This window comes from Falco biarmicus (genome assembly GCF_023638135.1).
Source record: "Falco biarmicus isolate bFalBia1 chromosome 13 unlocalized genomic scaffold, bFalBia1.pri SUPER_13_unloc_1, whole genome shotgun sequence".
Lineage (NCBI taxonomy): Eukaryota > Metazoa > Chordata > Aves > Falconiformes > Falconidae > Falco > Falco biarmicus.
In genome coordinates, this window is record NW_026611656.1 from 219407 (window position 1) to 239674 (window position 20268).

The window sequence follows — 20268 nt, forward strand, 5'->3', positions numbered from 1 at the left end:
TTAACTTTGTCAGAGCACAGCTACTTCAGCCGGGCGATTGCTGGTACGCTACACTCGCTCCGCTGGGAACATCCCCAGAGGGGAAGCTCCGTGTCGGTTTGCAGCACTTTCCTCATTCATCATGATGTCTAGGAGGGAATGTTTTCTTTACAAAGATTTTGCTGAGCAGCCGGAGAAGCTGATGTGCCCAGCTGACACTGAGACCTGGCCACCGGGCATCCGAGAGAGGGATCAAACCTGGATTTTGTGTTCTGAAGCAGACGATGAACATCACGTGCCTGCTTTGGAGGATGAATGCAATGTTTCGTATTCGCAGAACTGATATTGTTACTTTAAACAGCAGTAAAACTGCAACACCGAACGGTAAATGACCCTTGCCTATGTGGTGAAGATGCAGGCGTTGGGTTAGCAGCAATCAGGAGAGCAGAAGATGCTTCTACTTGCAATGCAGCTGTAAGAGGATGTGGAACGCTGTAACCACGTTATGCTGCTGGGCTGCAAAATGCTGAAAGAGGTGAAGAACGGTGACGGATGCACTCAGCTGCATGCTTGTGCAGACACATTTAAATACACTTTAACCGTGAGGTTTTCTAACTTCTGTTTTTAGGCAACCCTAGGTCTGGCTAGAGTGCTATAACTTCCAAGTAGCAGCTTAGGAAGATACCCAAACTTATACAGCTGTCTGGGTGATCCTCTCTAAAAAATAACTTGTTCTGCACTGCTTTGCTCCCACAAGCCTTAATTCATCTGCAAACCTGTGAGATGCGCGGTAGCTTTGCTGTTGAAGCCTCTGCATGCTCGGAGCCACGCGTGGTGGCAGCAAGAGCCTTTCGGAGGTGACAAAGCGATGAGTGAACACGACCTGAGCCCAGGCTGGAGCCTGTGCCGCCTGCTGATGGAAGAAGGCGCTTATGGCGCCGGTGGATACCCGTGGCGTTGGCGTTGGCGTTGCAAGATCAGTAGTTCAGCAATAACTGGGCAGAACAAATCGGTTTAGAAGTGACAGTTTCCTTGGGTTACTAAGAAACGTGAACAGGATTAGCAACACAGAAGCAACGTGTAGTCTGATTGTTCCTTCGGTTGTGTTCCTGACTAATGAAGTGCCATTAGCATTGATCTGAATAATTTTGCTCTCTTTGAGCGTGAAAAGCGGAGATGGGAGCCGTGCTTGTGTGATGCTTGGCCTGACATCAGGAGACGATGGTGGCTGGGCGACGACCGGGCTCCTTGCACGGCACATACACGCGTGTTAGCATGCGGAGATGTTCTGTTTTCTGCTCTGACAAATGAGAGGTCAGTTAGCGGGACCCCCGAAGCTCATGAGCGCAGAGCCGCCTGAAATGGCCGATGGCCGCCTCCAGCGGTCAGCGGAGCCGGCGGCACTCCGGGAGGCGGCGGGGCGGGGCGGGCGGCGCTAGGACCCGGCGCGGGGGCGGGCGGCGCTAGGACCCGGCGCGGCGCTGCCGGCGGCCCCGCCCCCGGCGTGCGGCGGAGGGGGCGTGGCCTGGCGGGGGCGGCGGCGGCGGCGGCGGCGGCGGCGGCGGGAGGGGGTGCGGGCGCTGGGCCCTGTTGTGTGGGAGCCGCTGGGGCCGCGCCGCTGCCCGTCCGCGGCGGACCGGCCCCGCTGCCCCCCGCCATGGAGGACCCGTCGCGGCTGCTGACGGCGGCGCACGGCGCCGGGGTGACCCTACCCGGCGGCATCCCGCCGCCCCCGCCGCCCGCCGCCGGGGATCCGGCCGCCGCGCCCCCACCGGGGCCGCCGCCCGCGCACCACGATACGGGCGACGTCCTGCAGCAGATCATGGCCATCACCGACCAGAGCCTGGACGAGGCCCAGGCCAGGTAGCGGCTGGCCCGGCCGCCGGGCGGGGAACGGGGCGGGGGGGGGCAGCCCGGTACCGGCCGCCTTCCCGCGCAGCCCGGTGCCGTGACTCAGCTCGGCGCGGCGGGGCTGGGCGCGACGCTCTGCCCCGCTCGGTACCGGGGCTGCGGCGGGGCCCGCGGTGCGATGGGGCCGCGGCTCCGGTGAGGCCCCGGGGAGGGAGGGGGGGTTGGGGGTCGGTGGGAAATCGCCCACCGGAGGCGAAAAGTTGGCGTTGGGTTCCCGGTGCTTCCGTGGCATCACCTCCCGTCAGCCGGGGAGCGCTTCCACACCGGCCTCCAGCACCGGGAGGCCGCCCTCGTTGCTTGTAATTAATTTCCCCACTCTCCATCCTTCTCGCCACGTTAAGAAATAGCCCGGGGTGGCGTCAAGACGGGAATCGCAGCCGTCATCCCCGGTGGAAACGGGATTATCCTGCCTGACGCCACTGGGAACAGGAAAGCCGAAACGGTGGCAGCCGTTGAGGGCCGAAGTTTGCTTGGGAAGGGCAAGAGAGAGGCAGCAGAGGTCCGTGGAGCCCCTCACGGCGAGGGGCTCGCGACGTTTTCCACCGCCACCGGGAAGTTTTTTCGGTAATCCTATCGAAAGGAAAAAGAGCAATGTTCCTACTTTTCCTCTTGCCTTGGCTTCGGTGGGATGTAAATAATTGCATGGCAAAACCAGCCTGGAAATCAACAGAATTCAGCATCTTCTGGTGTGTTCTCTGTGCCCTGGAGCTGCGTCCGGCCCTGATTGGCGCGGTGCAATTACACGTAATTACACGCTTTGCTTCCTCGGCGTGCGCGAGGTGGGCAGCCCCCACCATGAGGCCAGTTGGGAGAAGGTGGAGACTCATCGAGCGGGTTTATAAAAAGCAACAAAATGGTTTTCTGGTCTTTTTTTTTCCCCGGGATGAACGTGGCGCCGTGCCCCTGGCGTTGCCCTTGGTCCTTGCCCATGCCCTGATTTTCCTATCGCAACGATGGCTGCCGATAAAATCGTGGGGGTTTATTAATCTCTGCCTAAAGTTTGGCTGCGTTTAGTTACGCCTGGTGCTACCGTGCGCCGTCAGCAACCGGCATGCCGAGGCAGTGGCACTACCATGGGCAGGTACCAGATTCCAGAGGGCTGCGTGGGTTATATGAGGAGAAACCGTGTGTTCGAAGGCACTCATAATTTGGGTTTAAAGTCGACTCTTTAGGGTAACTTTCAACTGCAGCTTGTAGGGCAATGAAATCCGTGAGCGTTGCTTGCTGGGGGTCGCGTGCGGGGCCGTTGCTTCTTCCCCAAACAAGTTTTTCTTTTCTACTTGCCAGTCTTCTCAGAAAGACCTGTCTGCAGCTCATGTATAGATCCTATAGGCGTGAATTTGCCTGTACGTTGCTTAAGAGCCGTAGTTTTCTCTCCTGACGACGTATTTAAGATCATTTTGACCAGAATAAATTTGTTAGGAACTTGAATTCTAGATAAGAGTTGAGGAATGGGCTTTGAAAAATGGCCTGACCATTGCTTAAACTAAATGACCTCAACGTTGTCTTAGAAATGCCGTCAAACTCCAGCTGGAGCACTGCAGGTTTTGAAGGCCCCCACGTTTTAAAGCAACTTTAGTGGATTTTCACGTGTATGTGCATAAAAGAAGCTGCTTTTGTCTTCTGGACAAGAAGTTTGTTGGGTTGGCTTGGTCCTCCTTAAGAGGACGCGCTGCTGAGAAAGTAAAACTCAAGCCTGGTTAAACCCGCTGCAGAAGTGATCTTGGTAACACGGTGTTAACCGTTTCATTTGTTGGGGTTTACTTCTATTATTTATATTAAAAATGCACGTGGCTGTATTTTGTGTGCATTATTTTCACGCCTAGTGAACGCCAGAGCGTTCTTGCAGTGTGCTCAGCGAGATTTTTTTTTTTTTTTTAATACAAGTTGCAAACTGGGGTGAAAGTTGCGATGGAAGGAAATTCATCTGCCAAGGGTGAGTTTAACGCTGCTGTTAAAGACGTTGCAGCCGTCTTCACAAGAGTTAGTGGCCATATTAATTATGCAATTATCTCTGGGTCTAGTATCTCTCCTGCCTTGTACGTAAACACCACTTTTTAGACTCCGGGTGGAGCGTACAGTCTGAAGGCTTGGAATTCATTTTCTCTCTCCCCCTGTTTTTTCCCTCATCAGGCAAGGACAATAGGCTCCACTAGGCTGTCTTCTCAGCTGCCTTTGTTCTCAGGCTGTTTGTCTTGGGGTTGATACTATCAAACATCTCCGTAGCCGAATGGGTTTTATACTTCTTTAGGCCGTGTCATGAAGGAAAGCGGCCGATTGGCTTCAGCTTCTGCAATTTTTGTTAAAAGCTTATGTTCTGGTATTTGCTGGCAGTTTGGTGGTAGCTGGAAGTGTTACGGGTTGTGAGGAAGCTGGGCACCTGTATTTGCACTGTTTGTGATGGCTGGAGTACAGACTGGTGCACGAGAAGGAAGGCCAGTTTGTATTTATGTAAAAGACATACTGAAACCTAGCCGTAAAGGTGACGTAAATATTATTTCTGAATGACAGAAGGGGTCACGAGAAGCAAACGAGGCTTTCTTGGAGGCGTGTGGTGCGGTTAGATGCTTCTTTCCGCTGACGTCTAGTGGAAGTTGGGCACCTGACTGCTGGCCAGCCTTAGAAATCGGTGTGGTGGTAAAACACCGCCCGCCCTCCGTGGGAAACCTCAGCTCCTGCTTTTATACGGCGCTCACCGCGCTTCAAATGTGTTTTCAACTCAGCAAAAGATGTCATTCTCTTGTTTTGATTAGGCATTAGGATGGATTCCGTGTTAACAGTGTAATTAACATGGTCCCTTCCTGGAGAGCAGTGGGAAAACAAAGCCGCAAACACTGGAAGAGCTTCAAAAAAGCAGAATTAGCACGTGCGGTAAAACTTGTACGAAAATGCCGTTAAATACAGTCTGCTTTTCTTTGGATTGGGCGGCCGCTTGCGTGAGCTAGGCGAGTCGGCGAGCGGTACTAGTTTCTTCCTACTGATCAGGATGTATGTGCCCTAAAAACCCCGGGTTTTTTCTACCTTTTGATGGATTCCGTGATTAGATTTTATATTAGTATACTCAAGAAGCAACTTTTTATCCCCATGTATAAAACACGCTTTTGGTAGAACCGAAGGTGCCTGCAGTTCCTGGAAGTGACACAGAATTCTGGATTCTAAGGCCTGCGTGTTTTTACGACAGTTTGCTCCTAGCGATGACTGAGTGTGGTGCTTAAATGAAATCTATCACCAGAACTTGCCCATTTCTCACTTAATCCGATGTGTTAACCTGCTGTCACTGCAGCGCGTTCCAGTCCTCTGTAAAGCCTTGGCGTCTTTCGCTGCCTTTCCTGCTGGCGTTTGCTCATTCTTTCTTCTTCCGTTTCAGAAAGCATGCCTTGAACTGCCACAGAATGAAGCCTGCTCTCTTCAGCGTGCTGTGTGAGATCAAGGAAAAAACAGGTGCGTTGATGTCTTTCCTGGCCTCAGCCTTCCAAAAAACCCACATTCCGTCACCTGCTTCGCTCTCATTTAATGCATTTAATTTAATTAAAAATACAAAAAAATTGTATTTTCCCTGATAGACTCTACAACTTAAGGCTGTTTTTTGGCTTACTAGTCTTCTGTAAGCTGGGAATTGCTTTGATGTGCTTTTTGTCATGCTGTCTGCGTGCAGATTTGGACAAAACGCTGCTTATTTGAGTAGGTGTTCTAGTTGTGTGTATGTAAAGAATCTATAGGCTGGGGTGGTTTTTTTTCTAGATTACCTAGAGAATCCTGAATAACGCTGCTATGTTGTTACACTCCTTCTCCCCCCCCCCCCCCCCCCCCCCCCCCCTTTAAGGAATTAGTACCGAAATCGTGGTAGGAAGAGTTTGAAGTTGAGAAATAACTGTATTATGGAGAAAAGGAGACAGTAAGGCAGAACACTTGGGGATATTGGAAAACTGAAGTGGCAGGAAATGGAGCTGGTGATCGTGCAGCTTGCTTTGAGGAGCAGAAGCAAACGGATTTCGATTTTGAATCACCCCGTGTGTGTTCATATCTGAACGCTGAACGTTGTTTGAATATATAAGTTCTATAAACCATAGTGAATTTTGATGCTTTTTTAGAGAATAACTACTTCCGTAATACTTAACCGAAATGGTGGTCTTTTTCTTTTTTTTTTTTAAATTTTTTGTTGTGTTAATATTTAACATCCTAAACCTACATTTTTGTTATTTTTTTCTAAAAGCGTATCGAAACTTGCAGCGCTGTTCATTGCATCGCCAAATGAGGGGCCATGCAGTTCGGTCCTCCGCGGTGCCCTCCTCACCCAGGCGGACGTTACACGTTCATTTCTTGGGAATTTGGTTCATATCTTGCGTCCTCATGATAGCAGCTTGCTCCTGAGAGAAAATATTGGGGTAGGAAGCGTGTGTGTGCGCTGCCAGGGCGAGCTTTTATGTCTGTCTGTCCTCCGAGGATTGCTGTCCTTACAGAGGGTCTTTCCTCTGGTTTTCCCTTCTAGGTTGAAAGGAACCTTCTGTGTTTTATTGATTGAAACTGTGACTTCTCCCAGCTAAATACACTTGCAGGAGCAGACCCTGGTGCCGTGGTTATGCTGGATTTGTTTTGGTCTCATAGGTTTTTGAATGTCTGATGGTCTGTCTATTCCTTATTTAAATTATGGGGAGCAGATGTTATGGCTTCAAGCAAACAAAAGCCTGGACATACTGTAGCACAAGGTTTTGGGCTTTCTTTGTGACCCAGGCACACAAGCTTCTTTTCTAGCTCAGAAATCAGTTTCAAACGTGTTCCTCCCCCCACCCCCCCCCCACCCCCCCCATCTTTCTTTCGTTCTTTGTTGGAGCGCTCCTATCGTTCACAATAGCTCAGGATAAGCCGTATGCCTCTGCAATGGGCAGACAGCTGAAAGGTGCTGAAAAATTCTCCCCAGCAGCAGTGTTTATTAATGAAAAAGAAATTACAGATGTACTCTTTGTAATTCTGTTGAAATTACTCTTTGTAATTTAAATAGATTTAGCCACGTTTAATATTTTGCTCAAGCCCCGTGTGTGTTGTCATCATCTCCCCCCCCCAGTGATTCTATTTTTTATTTTAAACCACCTTTTGGGAAAAACAGGTATTTTATTTTGAAGTCTTAAATACCTGCTTGGAGCATACGCAGGTATTTGAAGAGGCATATAATCCAATAAAGCCTCCTTAGTTTTTTGTGGGAACTCAGAAGCATTTAGAGCGTTTTTAATCCATGCAGCAGACAGGGGTTTTTGCTCGTCAGGTTACACTTCAGGTATGATTCAAGCTGTATGAATTCAAACATGGCATAATTCTATCTTAAAATCAGAATTAACCATCTCTCCTATTAGAGATGCACGCTTTTGGTGCTGAATGTTAAATTTTAGAGTTTTTCTTCTCGGCTGATTATACCATACTCAGAAGACAGTAGTCTGCAATGGCTTCAGGCCCCTTGGGGCAGGGAGAGGATATTTCTCCCCACTTTTACAGAACCCGCTGCACAGTAGGACTCTGATTCTGTATTTCTGGCCCATGGCAGGGAACGTATTTGTTGCAGCATCGTAACATGGAGTACCATTTTTTTATTGTTTCTTGTCGTTGCTAGCTGCAACCCTCCGTCCTTCCTGCATTGTGCTGGCGCTCGGCTGGGTTAATTCAACGGGCACCTTTTCATCTGGTTATAAAACTTGGCAAGCGGCGTGGCTGAAGAACACGCTTTGTCTTTGTTGCTGAGTTTGTTGACATTCTTACGTAGCCCAGTCTTGTTCCTCAGCGCTCGGAGCCCTGCTGGCTTTTGTCTTCTGTTTCCATTTGCTTTCCTCTCTCCCTGAACGTGCAGGAGAGTGTTAGATTTGGAGAAGGCGCTCTCTGTGACGATGCTGCGAGAGCAGCTGAACCAACAGCGACGTCGTTCTCTGTAGCGGGGTGCTTGGGGGGCTGGTGTCCCCCAGGGAGGACCACTAACTGAAAAATGGGGGTGTCCAGTGCAGGTGAAAAATTGGCTGGGTGCCACACGATGTATGTGTGTGGTATTTTAGTAGCGGTAAGTAGTTCAGAAGGGCTTCACGATCGATTTAGGTGACCCGCTATTAAAAAAAATACGCTCCTGCCTTCTCACCGAACAGTCTGATTTGTGGGCTGCCAGACTGAGGAAACCCTTCTGCCTGAATAAAACCATCGTGAGTCAGTATTTAGCGTGAGTCGTAGAGTAAATATTTGCAAGGGTCACACAGGGGACAGGATCATCTTGGAACAACAGAGACATGGACCAGGAGGGGTGCTGGTCCAGCACCCAAGTGCCTACTTCTTGCACTCTCCATAGGTGTTTTATGCTCCATACAGTACAGGCTGTTCATTTCTAGCACTGATCATGCAGGTTTTGGTCCTAACTGTGTGTGTTCGCTACCAAACAGACGCATTTATCACGCGCTTCTGCATTACTTGCTCCATGAAGGAAAATCGGGAAGGGGAAGCAAATCTTAAGCAAAGCGTGTATTGCTTATTTTGGTACCAGTGATCTTGTACAGTTCATTACAGAACTGCAAATCTTTAATTAATGAGATGTAAATATATTGTAATGATTGCATTTGCATACTGAGTGAGGCTTCAGCACCTTAGGTTGTGATGTATTTTAATTAAAGATTAATTAGAAATGATGGGAATTTCATTTTGCTTAGTATAATTATTTTACATATTTGATGAATATCTGGTAGGTGGTGTGCCAGAGAATGCACAATATTGTATTAGTGCAGCTGACGGGAGCGAGTCGTTGGGCTTCTTGAGCCGGGGTAGGATTTTTCTTAAACATCCATAAAAATGATGGATTGGGAAGGATTTCAGGGAAGGATTTAAGTGTGAAGGATTTTACCGTTACGCAAGGACTTTCTAAATCACGCTTAAACCACTGACTATGCCGTAACTCCGGTCTCTTAGTGTCTTGACTCAAAGCCTTGAGTATTAATGGAGTTGTTATATGTTCCTAAACTATGGTGGGAACTTGAAAAATTCAGTGGCCGAAAGGCTACTGAGAGGGGTAAGCTTGCTGAGGAAGCATTCTCCTCAGAGTACAGTGAGCCAGCAGTTAATAACCGGTGTGTGAGGACGGGCATATGTAACAAGTCAGTGTTGACCGACATGCGCTTTTTTTTTTTTTTTATTGTGGTAACTTTTTTTCCCCCTTTGGATTCCTTTTTCTTTAGTGAAATCTAGTTCTTGCAGAAGCCATGTAGACTGCGGACTCCTGCTGGCGTAATTTTCAGGACTGTATGCAGAAACGGGCGATGCCTGACCCACGGAGCATGCCGAAAGCTCACAGGGTAGATGCAGCCACCCTGACAAAACTCTTTGAGTGGTACGGTGTGTGCTCCTGGAATTGTTTTTACCAGGCTGCCAAGAGAGACTTGCAGAAGCTGGTGTGAGCATGGCGTTCCTGCAACGGCAGTGGCTTTGCTTTCCTGTTGCGCTGTCTTTTGAGATTTAATAGCTCTGGAAGATTGGTAGATGAACAACTGTACTTGGAAATCGGAACTGTCTGCTGCTGGCAGCAGAGTCAGGAATTGACTGAATAGGTGGTTTTGAGTGAATCTGATGTAATTTATGACCTGTACAAATATTATCATTAGGTGAAGATGCTAGGAGTAAAAATAAAGCTCAAGCCAAAGGTATCCGTTCCAGGAGACGATGGCTTTAATTTAAAAACCAACATCTGCGGCAATGATTTCTGTAGAACTTGTTTTAATTGTCACACATATTAAGATGCAGTTAATGCCAAAAGTTCCAAGTCAACTCGATGGAGCTGGTTGGACAGACCCAAGCTTCTTGCACTCATCGGTTCTTAGGTCTGCTCACCTCTGTCAGAGTTTATTAAATAAAATTTGCAACTACTAGGTTGGAAATAGAGTTTACGACGTGTTGGTGGTGGTTAACTCCTTTCTAGTTTCTCGTGACTTGCTAGAGTCGGCCAACCAGAGTCTTCCCTTGAGACTGGGAAGGTGCTTTATATGTGCTTTTCAGCAGTCAACTTGAGATGAGCTTATGTGTAATTGATGATAACTAATGTCTAATTACCATAATTAGACAAGTGACATAAAATTAAGCTGCAGCTGGGAGCTTGACTTCAACATGAGGTACTCTGATATGCATCATAATGTGCATAAAAAGACGTTTGGCAGAAGCACATTCACATAAGAAGGTGACACCAAAATATCTGTTCCACTGAATTTGTGCTTAGCTTAATGTGAGTTTTATCAAAAAGACCGAGGAGCAAGTGGCCACTGGCCAACTCTCTGCTGGGTCTTCTGGAAAAAAGGAGAGCTGGCGATTTTTAAATACAAAAAACCCAACAACAAACAAAAAAACCACCCCTTTTTTCTGTGTTTGTTTCATTTCTTGTCATGTTCACTCAGTAAAAGGTGTATGCAGTAGGTCTGCTATTAATTTTTTTTTTAAAGGTACTCATTTTAATTCCATAATGAGTTAGAAAAGCCACTAACTTTTAAAACAGTCAACACTTTCCTCGTTGTTGTCCTACCTTGAGCTCAGCCATTACCCATGTACAGCTATTTTTGCCTTACCTTTTTCTGCTTGCAAAAAGCCTGGGGATGTTCTGGGGATGTGCGTTGCTGTGACAGAGCGAATTCGGGTCTGCAGCCACCCCAAAACTCTCCTTTCATCAGAATTGCATACTAATTTCTGTATTACCTGCAAAATACCAAGTTCAGCAATGTGATTTTAAGTTTAGGCTGATTGTGTGTTCAAAATTAGCATTAACCTGCCTGTTAAGAGTTTGGAAAAGGGCATTTGAATTTGGTGGCTTGACGACTATCAAACTAAAATTGTCTAGCAGTTAAAAGTCAAAACGCTGTTGGCGTTTTTTTGTATTGACTTGGTATCTTGTGAGTTCTTACGCCTTTTAAAAAAAGAAGTTCCTAATACATTGTCAAAAAATTTTGGCAATTAAGTTTTAAAAATATATTTGCTTGGAATCAAACTTAAATAGTCTGAGTGTACAGACTGCTGCAGTCTGGGTTTGTTGAGTATAAGCTTAAAGAAACCGGCTTCTAGCGTATTTTTTTCATCTTGTTTCAGATATCGGTAGTTTTTAAATAGTTTTTAATAGATTTTTAAAATTCAGTGCTGTTAAGACCTCAGTTTGTAGCCTGCTGCTGTACAGCGTGGCTGCATCTTCGGCATATAAAGGGGACGAGGTCAGGCTCGTGCCTTGCGTACGGATTTATGTTTCGGTGTTCCTTGATCTGAGCAATGTCCTGTTTGTTTTGATGCATCGCCTTGTGGCTTTGTTAAACGCACCCTTTCCCCCGCCTCGTTTTATTTTTCCCCCCTTTGAGCTCAAGACCGGCTAAAACCTCTGAAGGGCGTTTAAATGCTTTGCCAGAATTGAAGTGGGCGTTCTTTCCTGATTCAGAAATAATCTGTTGATTCCTTCTTTATATTCATCTAGTGTTAAGTATTCGCGGTATTCAGGAAGAAGATCCCCCAGATGCTCAACTAATGAGACTAGATAACATGTTGCTGGCAGAGGGTGTCTCCGGGCCCGAGAAAAGAGGAAGAGGAGGACCGATGGCTGTAGCAGCAACATCAGGTGGCTGTCCAAATGACAATAGCATTGAACACTCTGACTACAGGGCCAAGCTGTCACAGATCCGACAGATATACCACTCTGAGCTAGAGAAATATGAACAGGTGATCTTTCTGCATGGAAGAGTTTTTATCATCTCAATTAAAAATAACCGTTTTTTCCTTTGGTGTTGGTTGTAAGCACAGAACAGGAGGTATAATGAATTCAGGTGAATGCAAGGATATCAAATTGAGTTGAAAAGTTATCTCAGTGTTACGGAAGTAAGGTGAAGATAGAGGGACTGGACATCAAACTAAAGATATTAAATGTCTCGTTTATCTTTGTTGCTGTTTTTTAAGAGTAAATCGAGTAAAGCTGAAACATGGAAACTCTAAAGTTTTTTTTGCATATATTTTCTTGTTGGGGAAACAAATTCTAGGGTATTTTATTGTTTGTCGATACAACTGTGTGTGTTTTCAGGCCTGCAGTGAGTTCACCACCCACGTTATGAACCTGCTTAGGGAACAGAGTAGGACAAGGCCGATTTCGCCGAAAGAAATAGAGCGCATGGTGAACATAATCCACGGCAAGTTCAGCACCATCCAGATGCAGCTGAAGCAGAGCACGTGCGAGGCAGTGATGATCCTGCGCTCACGCTTTCTTGATGCAAGGTACGAGAAAACGCAGCCTAGCGATAACGGGTGTTCAAGCCAGGACTTCTTTTGTTGCTCAATGCCAATGACTGTGCAAGAAATCTCAAGTCTGTTGTTCCCAGGGTTGTTCTTGTTTAAATATTAAGAATTTGCCACCCATTTTGCTTGCTAGGGTATATGCTTTGCCATTGACAGTGTCCAGTCCCACTTCTTACATTCTTCAAGCCAAGCGTATTTTAGAGGGGGAGGGGAAAAGCCAAGTCTAGCCGTTCTACTCTAAAACACCATTTTAAATAGGAATAACTAATATTTTTCTAGGCGTAAACGACGTAACTTCAGCAAACAGGCAACGGAAGTACTGAACGAGTATTTTTACTCGCATCTGAGTAACCCTTACCCCAGTGAAGAGGCCAAAGAAGAGCTAGCAAAGAAAGGTGGCATCACAGTTTCACAGGTATGAAATATGTTTTATGGGGAATTAAGTAATTTATTTTTCCTTCCTCGAGCGGTGGGGTTTTTTAGCAACAGGCTTCAGTTACTGGTACTTAAACAGGATTTAGGTTGTTCCGAAGGGTTTAGTAGAAGGTGTTTTCTGCTTGAAGCCTAGTTTAAAACATCTCCTTTGCTGACAACTCCCAAAGATAGTGGAAAATATAATAGTTTGATCAAATGCTAACAGCCATATCTATGTTTCCAGGTTTCCAACTGGTTTGGTAACAAAAGAATTCGATATAAAAAAAACATGGGGAAGTTCCAAGAAGAAGCCAATATTTATGCCGCAAAAACGGCAGTGGATGCAACTAATGTCGTGGCTCAAGGCAACCAGGCAAATTCTCCGTCTACACCAAATTCAGGTGAGTGAGAGTGCCAGTGAAGAGTCTGTCCGCTGGAAGGTCTCTCATTATTTCTTGTGACAATTAGTACCGCAGCCCACCGGTGTTCAAAATGGTTGTAGGGTTTCTTTTTCTTTTAAACTTACGTAATACTCCTTGAAGAACCATTTTTGTTGGGTGTTATTTCTCATTAAAATATGTTCTTTTTTCTTGGTTTTGTTTTTTAGCTTCCTCTGGCTCTTTTAAGATGACAAATTCTGGAGATTCCTTTATAAATTTGCAGTCATTGACTTCCTACCAGAGCTCCCCAGTGGGAGCCAATGTGCAGTCGCAGGTCAGTAAGGAATTAAAAAAAAAAACAAACCAAAAAACAACTAACCACCACGTACTTTCAGCAGCGAGATAAAAGTTAAAATCCCGTTTCTGTCCTTTATACGGTATGAAGAGGTTGCCCAGGGAGGTTATGGGGTCTCCGTCCCTGGAGATACTCAAAACCCAACCAGACTGACCCAGCGTCTGACAGCAGGGTTGGATTAGACAATCTTGGGGTGTTTTGTGGTTGGGTTTTTTTTTTTAAGTAGATTCTCTTAATACCAGATAGGGGTGGGTTCTTCTGTCTCTGGCCAGCACTGGCTCGGATGCAAAACATGATTAGAGTAAAATTTCTCAAACGAGTCAAGAAGCAAGCCTGCTCAAATGCATCTTTTCTCTTGGAACTGGAATATTCTCTTACAGAATTAACTGATACCTAAATTAACTTACTGCTGGGTTTCTATCCCTTTTAAATATACATTAATGAATTGGTGTTTTCTCATTTTAGAGCCAATCTTGTTCCATGTAAGTAGAACTTAGCATTTGCGGTTAACAGTATCGTTAAACTAATTTTCAGCTTTCTGCTGAATTTCTAAATCCATCTGAATGGTGCAAAATCTGTTCCTCTGTCATAAAAGCTGTAGGTGACAGGTGTGATTCTAGGCTCCAGTTCTGCTTGGTAAGGAACTAGCTGTAGTAGCTCAATTAATAGCAAGAACTGCAGAGAAAACTTGTCTTCCTGCAAGAAAACCCGCCCCTTATTTAAAGAATTTTTGGCCTGATAGGTGTGTGCCACGTACTACCACATTTCTTTAACCTGACTTTCTGTCCTTAACTGTTCTCATGGGGTGGGATCTCGTTCTAGATGGATTCCTTACATCATGTCATACACCAGACAGGAAGATACGACACAATTGTGGGGAATCCTTTGTATACGACGCAGCGCATAGATGTAAGATGTACTGAGGTATTTACTCACCAGAAACACAAGTTCTGCCCTGAGACTGTGGCACGGTGATCTGTGAATATAAGCTGACTTTTTATTCTGCCGACATGTCTGATGTGGGGATAGGAAAAAGCAGGGAAAGACATCTTTTAATACAAATACTTGACTTAAAGTTATGGCTTTGGTCACCAGAAAATTTGTGCGCTTCAGTTAATTCTTGCCGCAAGGAGATAGTGCTAGGAGTAAGAGTAACACCATAAAATCTGGGGAGGGAAGGGCGTTTTTTACACGGGGTATTTGTGGACCCTGCTTTGCCAGAGCTGATAAATAGTAATTTCCTTTCCAAAGCTCTGGTCCCTTGTAAGGTGGAAATGTGTAAAAACAAGTTTTTACAAGTAGTTTCTTAAAGGTTTTAATGAAATGTTGCATTTATTCTCCCTTCAGGCTAATGGCAGCTGGCAGGATGCTACCACCCCTTCATCAATCACTTCACCTGCTGGAGACCCTGGAAGTGTTAATTCGGATGCGTCTAATTAAGTTTTTAGGACCTATTGATGAGAGGAAAGAGGTCATTAGTGTAATTTGTCAATGTTGCTCTTTTGCCAATACTATTGTTTATACAACTTGACACACAGCTAATTACCTCAGAAAAACCCCTGGAACCAATAGAAGATTGTGATTACAATGATACCTCTCTACCTCTCAGCCTCACACAGTTGAGTTCTTTTTACTTATGCCCATTGGGATGTGAAATTGTTTTAAAAGAACTTGCTTCATTTTCCTAACCAAATTCATTTTTTAAAAATATGGATTTTATGGTAAGAATCTGAAAGTGTCTCTTCTAGAACTTGGCGTTTGTCTCAAGTTTTACAGCTTAAGAAAATTGACTTATTTTAATTTCCATAAAGTTTTTTACTATGAAATTTCTGTTCTAGTTGATAGCTACTAACAGTTAAACCCCCTGTATTGTAATTGTATGCGTTCTCTGTATTGTAATTTTGTATAGGAAAATAAGCTTTTCTTAACTAGAATTCATTCTGAGCTAATTAATCAGAACGTTGCTTTACCAAAACTCTCACTGGACTTTGCTCTCGGGTAGGACCTTCCATCCTGTGTCATTCCACATAATTCTTAATTTAATGTCTAGTGAAAAAAACCACCACAAAACCAATGAAAAAAAACCCAACAGCATCACCTGACTTCCCCGTGGATGATAGGTTTTTGTGCATTCCTGCAGCTGTTAACACAGAGTCCACCCCTTTCAGTTGAGATTTTATCAAAGATAATAAACTTCCAAAGCTTTTTTTTTTTTTTTTTTTTTCTTTTTTTCCTCCCTTTTTTTCGTTGTATTTCCTGTCAGTTTTCCTCGGGCGGGGAAAAGCGGCGGCGCTCCCTCAGGGCGGGCGAGGGAGGGGGGGAGGCGCGCGGCGGGGGGGGGCGGGGCGCGTTTCCCGCCATGCCCCGCTTCCCGGCATGCCCCGCGCCCAACGGCTGGGCGGTGCCGCCATGGCGGAGCGGGCGGTCAGCGGCTGCGGCCCGGCGGGCAGCACCGGGCCGGTTCCCGTCCCACCGCAGCTCTCCGGCGGCTCGCAGGAGGAGGTGAGCGCTGGAAGGAGGCCTGGCCCGGCCGGTGGGACGGCGGGGAGGCCTCGCCTCCAGCCTTGTAACCGATTTTCTCCTCAGCGTTCCCCCGGCGGAGCCCGCCCTGCGGCCGGAGGGGGAGCGGCAGGTAAGGGCCGGGAGCGGGGTGACGGGGCCGACCTGCGCCCCCAGAGGCTGGGCCTGCCCCGGCGGGGCAGGCTTGGGGCCCGGGAGGAGGATTTCCACGCTGGCGGGGGCCCCCGGCGGCCCGGGGAGGCTGTGGAGCGGTGATGCGGCCTCGCACCTCAGCGCTGCTGTAATAAGTAACTAAGGGTAATTTGCTGATCAAAGGGGTTTTTAACAAAAGGAATGATCTTGCTGCAACAGATTTGAGAATGTTTTGTCTGGCGAGAAAAGAGTTAACTGTTAACCATGAGGTTGGAGATGTACCTTCTCAAGGCCAATGTTAAACCATAATCTCATGTTACTATGACAACCTTTGTCTTCGTCTAGACTTTAGTGTAAAAATAGCTTAGTTTTGTAATATACAGCTTCTTGCTACGGGACTGAGAGCATAACTGTTTGCTTAAACCGGCCTTGAAGTTGAGAATAAAAGGGCTGTGTTACTTGTTGGAATTTGCGAGCCTGGATGGAGCTGTGACTCCCCGGCTGCCCAGCGCTGCTTTTGCTTTCCTGCCTTAATAAATACTTAGTGAATTTATTTCGGGTTCTAGTTATTTCAAATTCAACTATAACACTGCTGTTGCTCCGAGCGCAAACAAAGGTTCAGTGCGTTTGAATCCCTAGAAAAGACCCTTTCCCCTGTTTTTTTTGCCCCTCTTTTTACAACTATATCTTATTTGTCTCAGATTCTGACCCTGGAGAGGAGCAAGTGGATCCCAAGCAATTCCTAAAGCAGCCTGACAAAACTGCTGGTAGCAAGAACTCTAGTCCCCATGGGGTGACCAGAGCAGCTGTGAAGACATCCCGCAGAAGTCCCAGTCTTGGGAAAAGTACCTTCAGATTGAGTCCCTTAAGAAAGAGTACCAAGAGTGACAATATGCTGGGTTCTTTTAGCTTGTCCCCGAGACTGCTCATCACCACTCCTCAAGCCAAGCGTCGCTCTTGGCGTCGTTCGAGCCTGAAAGGCACAAGACGCCGAACGTCTCTGCCTCCCCTTCACCAAGATGTCACTGGTACAGCCTCCGCTTCTTCCCTTTATCAAGCTCTCTCGAGAAACTCGTAGGGCAGCCTGCAGCAAGTTGAGATTTGATTTTATGGCACAACCTTTAGGGCGATTAGAGCACAATTACGTTATTCCTAGCTAGTGGCCACTGATACCCGTGTTGGAAGTGGTCTCAGAGGTCCAGGGACTTGAGGATAAAAGGACATCCTGTGCTAACGGCTTCTGTAGACCAGTGGTTTGTAGTCTCTGCCTTTTTATTAGCATGGTGGAGCCTTAAGTGTGACATTTCCTCGTTAGGAACTCGCGTTTCTCCCTCTTTTCCCTGCTCCTTCCATAGCCTGCAAACCACGCTCCTATACAACAACAGCTTTTAAGTGTCCTTCAGGAAAATGCCAGCCGTTGGTGTGAATGTAATTGTTCTTAAATGATTTTGTTCTGATTTTTCAGAATTAAGCAAATCAATTAGCCTGGATCTGCCAGAGATAGACCGGCTTTCTGTGCTGCTGTTGTCCAGTTTCGAGGTAAGGTCCTCTCTTTTAAAAAGTGAATTATTTTTCCCTTGCCTTTATTCTGCCACTAAATGTACGTTCTGATTTGTATAACAGAGTTGTGAAATATGTGCAAGGGGAGGAGAGGCTCCTTTCTCCTTAACGAATCCTCCCCCAGACTTTGTCATACAGCTCAGGAAAGGGCTAAAACCTTCTTCTCCATCTTCTCTTAGTTTTCTGCACAGAAACTCGAACACGTCTTGAAGCAGACTGACGGCTTTAGCCATGAGACTTACAGAGCTAATGGTAAGGTGTGATACAGCATCAGTAAGGGTAATCCTGGGCTTAAAAACGTCGACCCTTCCCTAGCATCCTCTCAAAATGAAACCAGCTGTCTCCTGGAAGGGGTGGGTGCAGCAGAAAGTATGGGAAAGATGGTTTTTAAGCTGCTGTATGTGACCGCGGTTTCTGGGAGGGAAGAGACGTGAACACCCTAAAGCCAGCAGTGGCCACCGAGATGAGTTGTTTCTTTAGAAGCAGTGTAACTAGAATATCTAGAAAAACTATAAGGAATCAGAGCAGTGTCTGCAGGTTAGGTCACCGCTTCCTCTCTCAGGACTAACTAGCTTTCTAGGCAGTGGGTACGAGCACTGTTTTATTTTGTCTTTATCTCCAGTGCACTCGGTTTCAGAGGACTTGAAGCGATACATGCAGAAGCTGAAACGAGACGGAACGCTAAAGAGCTGCATAGAAAACCCTAAAGGGTAAGGGCTCACCCCACTCATCCCTTGCGGAGTGTAAGCGGTGAGTCGTATCGCTTTTGGGTGGAGAAACAAGTAGCCTGAGTACAAAATGGGTCTGTTGCCACGTACGACCTCGGCCTGCCCGCACAAACCTTCCTAACCCAGCTGTGTCAAAATACATTGGGTTCATTTAAACGTTTTAGTTAGCTGGCTTCCCCCATCCAGGCATCTGTAACAGAACGAGTGGGGAAAGGCTGCTGTGGAGATGGGCCAGCAGATTTTAGAGGGGGGTGAAACTTTGAAGTGGGAAGAAGCAGCTGTATTATCCCTTGGTACACATGCAGGATGTGGAGAGGGGAGTCGTCTGCAAGTCAAACCCACCCCAAATAAGATTTTGCCTATTAAAGTGGATATAAAACCCACGTGGATAACAAGGATCATACGGACAGCACGCTGGCCACGACCAGGAGCGTGTCCTCGTGGCCAGTGGGACCCTGGGGGCCACGAGGAGCGTGGCCAGCAGGTCGAGGGAGGGGACCCTGATGAGGCCACGTCTGGGGTGCTGTGGCCAGTGCTGGGCTCCCCAGTTTGAGAGAGATGGGGAGCTACTGGGGAGGAGTCAGCGGAGGCTGCAAAGATGGTGAAGGGGCTGGAGCGTCTGCCTCGGGGAAGGGCTGAGCAAGCTGGGCCTGTGCAGAGGAGAGAACAGAAGGGATTTTACCAGCGTGTACAAACACTGTAAGGGCGAGTGTCGGGGGTGGGGGCAGGCTCTTCCCAGCAGCGCCTGGCCACGGGGCAACAAACTGCAACACGGGGAGCTCCACTGGAGTGGCAGGAAAAAAGTCTTTGAGGGTAACAGGGCACTGGGACGGGCTGCCCAGAGAGGCTGTGGCGTCTCCAGAGACATTCCCATGTGCCTGGCTGCCACTCTGGAGCCAGGGGTGGGATGTGCTGGGATGGGATGTGCTTCAGGGTTTTACTGGACGTGGCTCTGGCTGGAGCGGGGGATGGGATGATGGGATGGGCTCCAGCAGCGCCCTGCAGCCCAGCCCGTTCTGCATCTGTGCTTCAGGGTTTTACTGGATGTGGCTCTGGATGAGTCGGTGGCCCAAATCAAGGAATACATCGCCAGGTAAGAGCGACCGGTGCACAGCCTGGGACTCTGAACAGACGCCTCTTGGAATTTGGGGCAGATTTAATTTTTTAGCCGTTTTTCCTACGGGCCTGTGCCGTTGTCGAGCGTTACAGAGGGATCAGGCGTACGGCGCTGTTCTCCCCGCAGGTTCACTGCCGAGTGCCAGTCCTGGGATCGGCTCCTGCAGCGCTACCAGGAAGGTGCTGGAGAGATCTCCAGGTGTGGATCGTCCCCCTTCCCACATCTTGCAGCTCTTGGAAAACTGGACAATGCCGCGAGCTGTGCCTCACCGAGACGGTGTCTCTTGCAGGCAGCTGGAGGAATGCCAGCGGCAGGGGGGGTGGGCAGAGCCCCCTCCCCACCTCCAGACCTCCCAGGCCCAGGTCCTCAGCAGCAAACCCGACTACCAGAAGATCCTGGATGACCAGGAGGAAGTTTTTTGCTGCATGGAGCTTGTGGTGAGGTCGCTCAGCTGGTTTAGGGGGAAAAGATTTAAGCCCCCTGCGAAGGACTGAGTGATTTTTGTCTTGCTTTTTTTTTTTTTCAATTTGCAGCTCGACGAGCTCCAGCAAGCAGTGACGGTGCTGCAGACCTTCAGCGAGGACAGCCGGCTGTACCTCAAACGCCTGTCGGAGCAGCTCGGTAAGCGAGAGCCCCTCGGGAGTGGAAGCCTCCGTGGAGGGCTTTAACGGGGGTTAACAGGCTTTTTTCCCCTTCTCCTCTCCCCGTTCCAGCCGCCAGGACCTTCCGGCAGGTGGACAAGTCCCCCGTGCGCAAGCTGATCGCCGCCCCGCCGAGGAAGACGCTGCCGCCGGAGGGCTGAGCGGGGCGGGGGGCTGCGGGGCCGCGCTGCTGTCAATAAAGCCCGGTGCGAGCCGGGTGTGAGCCCGGTGCCTTCCCGGTGCCCGCTTTTCCCCGCGCTTCCGC

General features: G+C 47.7%; 2 protein-coding genes across 4 annotated transcripts; both read left to right on the forward strand.

The window, feature by feature from the left end:
* Positions 1–1511: 1511 nt before the first annotated feature.
* Positions 1512–15511, forward strand: PBX4 (PBX homeobox 4). Of its 2 annotated transcripts, none has more exons than XM_056325885.1 (9): positions 1512–1842; positions 5258–5331; positions 11348–11589; positions 11945–12135; positions 12436–12571; positions 12815–12971; positions 13178–13284; positions 14128–14229; positions 14653–15511. In XM_056325885.1, exons 1-9 carry the CDS (start codon positions 1637–1639, stop codon positions 14743–14745), a joined length of 1308 nt encoding a protein of 435 aa, XP_056181860.1. In that variant the 5' UTR covers positions 1512–1636; the 3' UTR covers positions 14746–15511. The 2 variants fall into 2 exon arrangements, with proteins under 2 accessions (XP_056181860.1, XP_056181861.1); XM_056325886.1 differs by having other exon boundaries at positions 14128–14214.
* Positions 15512–15658: 147 nt separating this feature from the next.
* DSN1 (DSN1 component of MIS12 kinetochore complex) lies at positions 15659–20232 on the forward strand. Of its 2 annotated transcripts, XM_056325887.1 has the most exons (11): positions 15659–15807; positions 15892–15937; positions 16659–16985; positions 17423–17496; positions 17697–17769; positions 18140–18227; positions 19279–19338; positions 19489–19560; positions 19652–19799; positions 19896–19983; positions 20076–20232. In XM_056325887.1, the coding sequence occupies exons 1-11, from the start codon at positions 15682–15684 to the stop codon at positions 20162–20164; spliced, it is 1191 nt and encodes a 396-aa protein (XP_056181862.1). In that variant the 5' UTR covers positions 15659–15681; the 3' UTR covers positions 20165–20232. The 2 variants fall into 2 exon arrangements, with proteins under 2 accessions (XP_056181862.1, XP_056181864.1); XM_056325889.1 differs by lacking the exons at positions 15659–15807; positions 15892–15937 and adding an exon at positions 15953–16122.
* The last annotated feature ends 36 nt before the right edge of the window (positions 20233–20268 follow it).

Excerpts from the sequence above, each read along its gene's own strand:
- PBX4 (XM_056325885.1), top strand. The coding sequence starts at position 1,637 with ATGGAGGACCCGTCGCGGCTGCTGACGGCGGCGCACGGCGCCGGGGTG. Across the intron at positions 5,332-11,347 it reads TGAGATCAAGGAAAAAACAG|TGTTAAGTATTCGCGGTATT; the intron begins GTGCGTTGATGT and ends ATATTCATCTAG. Across the intron at positions 13,285-14,127 it reads GAGCCAATGTGCAGTCGCAG|ATGGATTCCTTACATCATGT; the intron begins GTCAGTAAGGAA and ends ATCTCGTTCTAG.
- DSN1 (XM_056325887.1), top strand. The coding sequence starts at position 15,682 with ATGCCCCGCGCCCAACGGCTGGGCGGTGCCGCCATGGCGGAGCGGGCG. Across the intron at positions 18,228-19,278 it reads TGCATAGAAAACCCTAAAGG|GGTTTTACTGGATGTGGCTC; the intron begins GTAAGGGCTCAC and ends TCTGTGCTTCAG. Across the intron at positions 19,800-19,895 it reads TTTGCTGCATGGAGCTTGTG|CTCGACGAGCTCCAGCAAGC; the intron begins GTGAGGTCGCTC and ends TTCAATTTGCAG.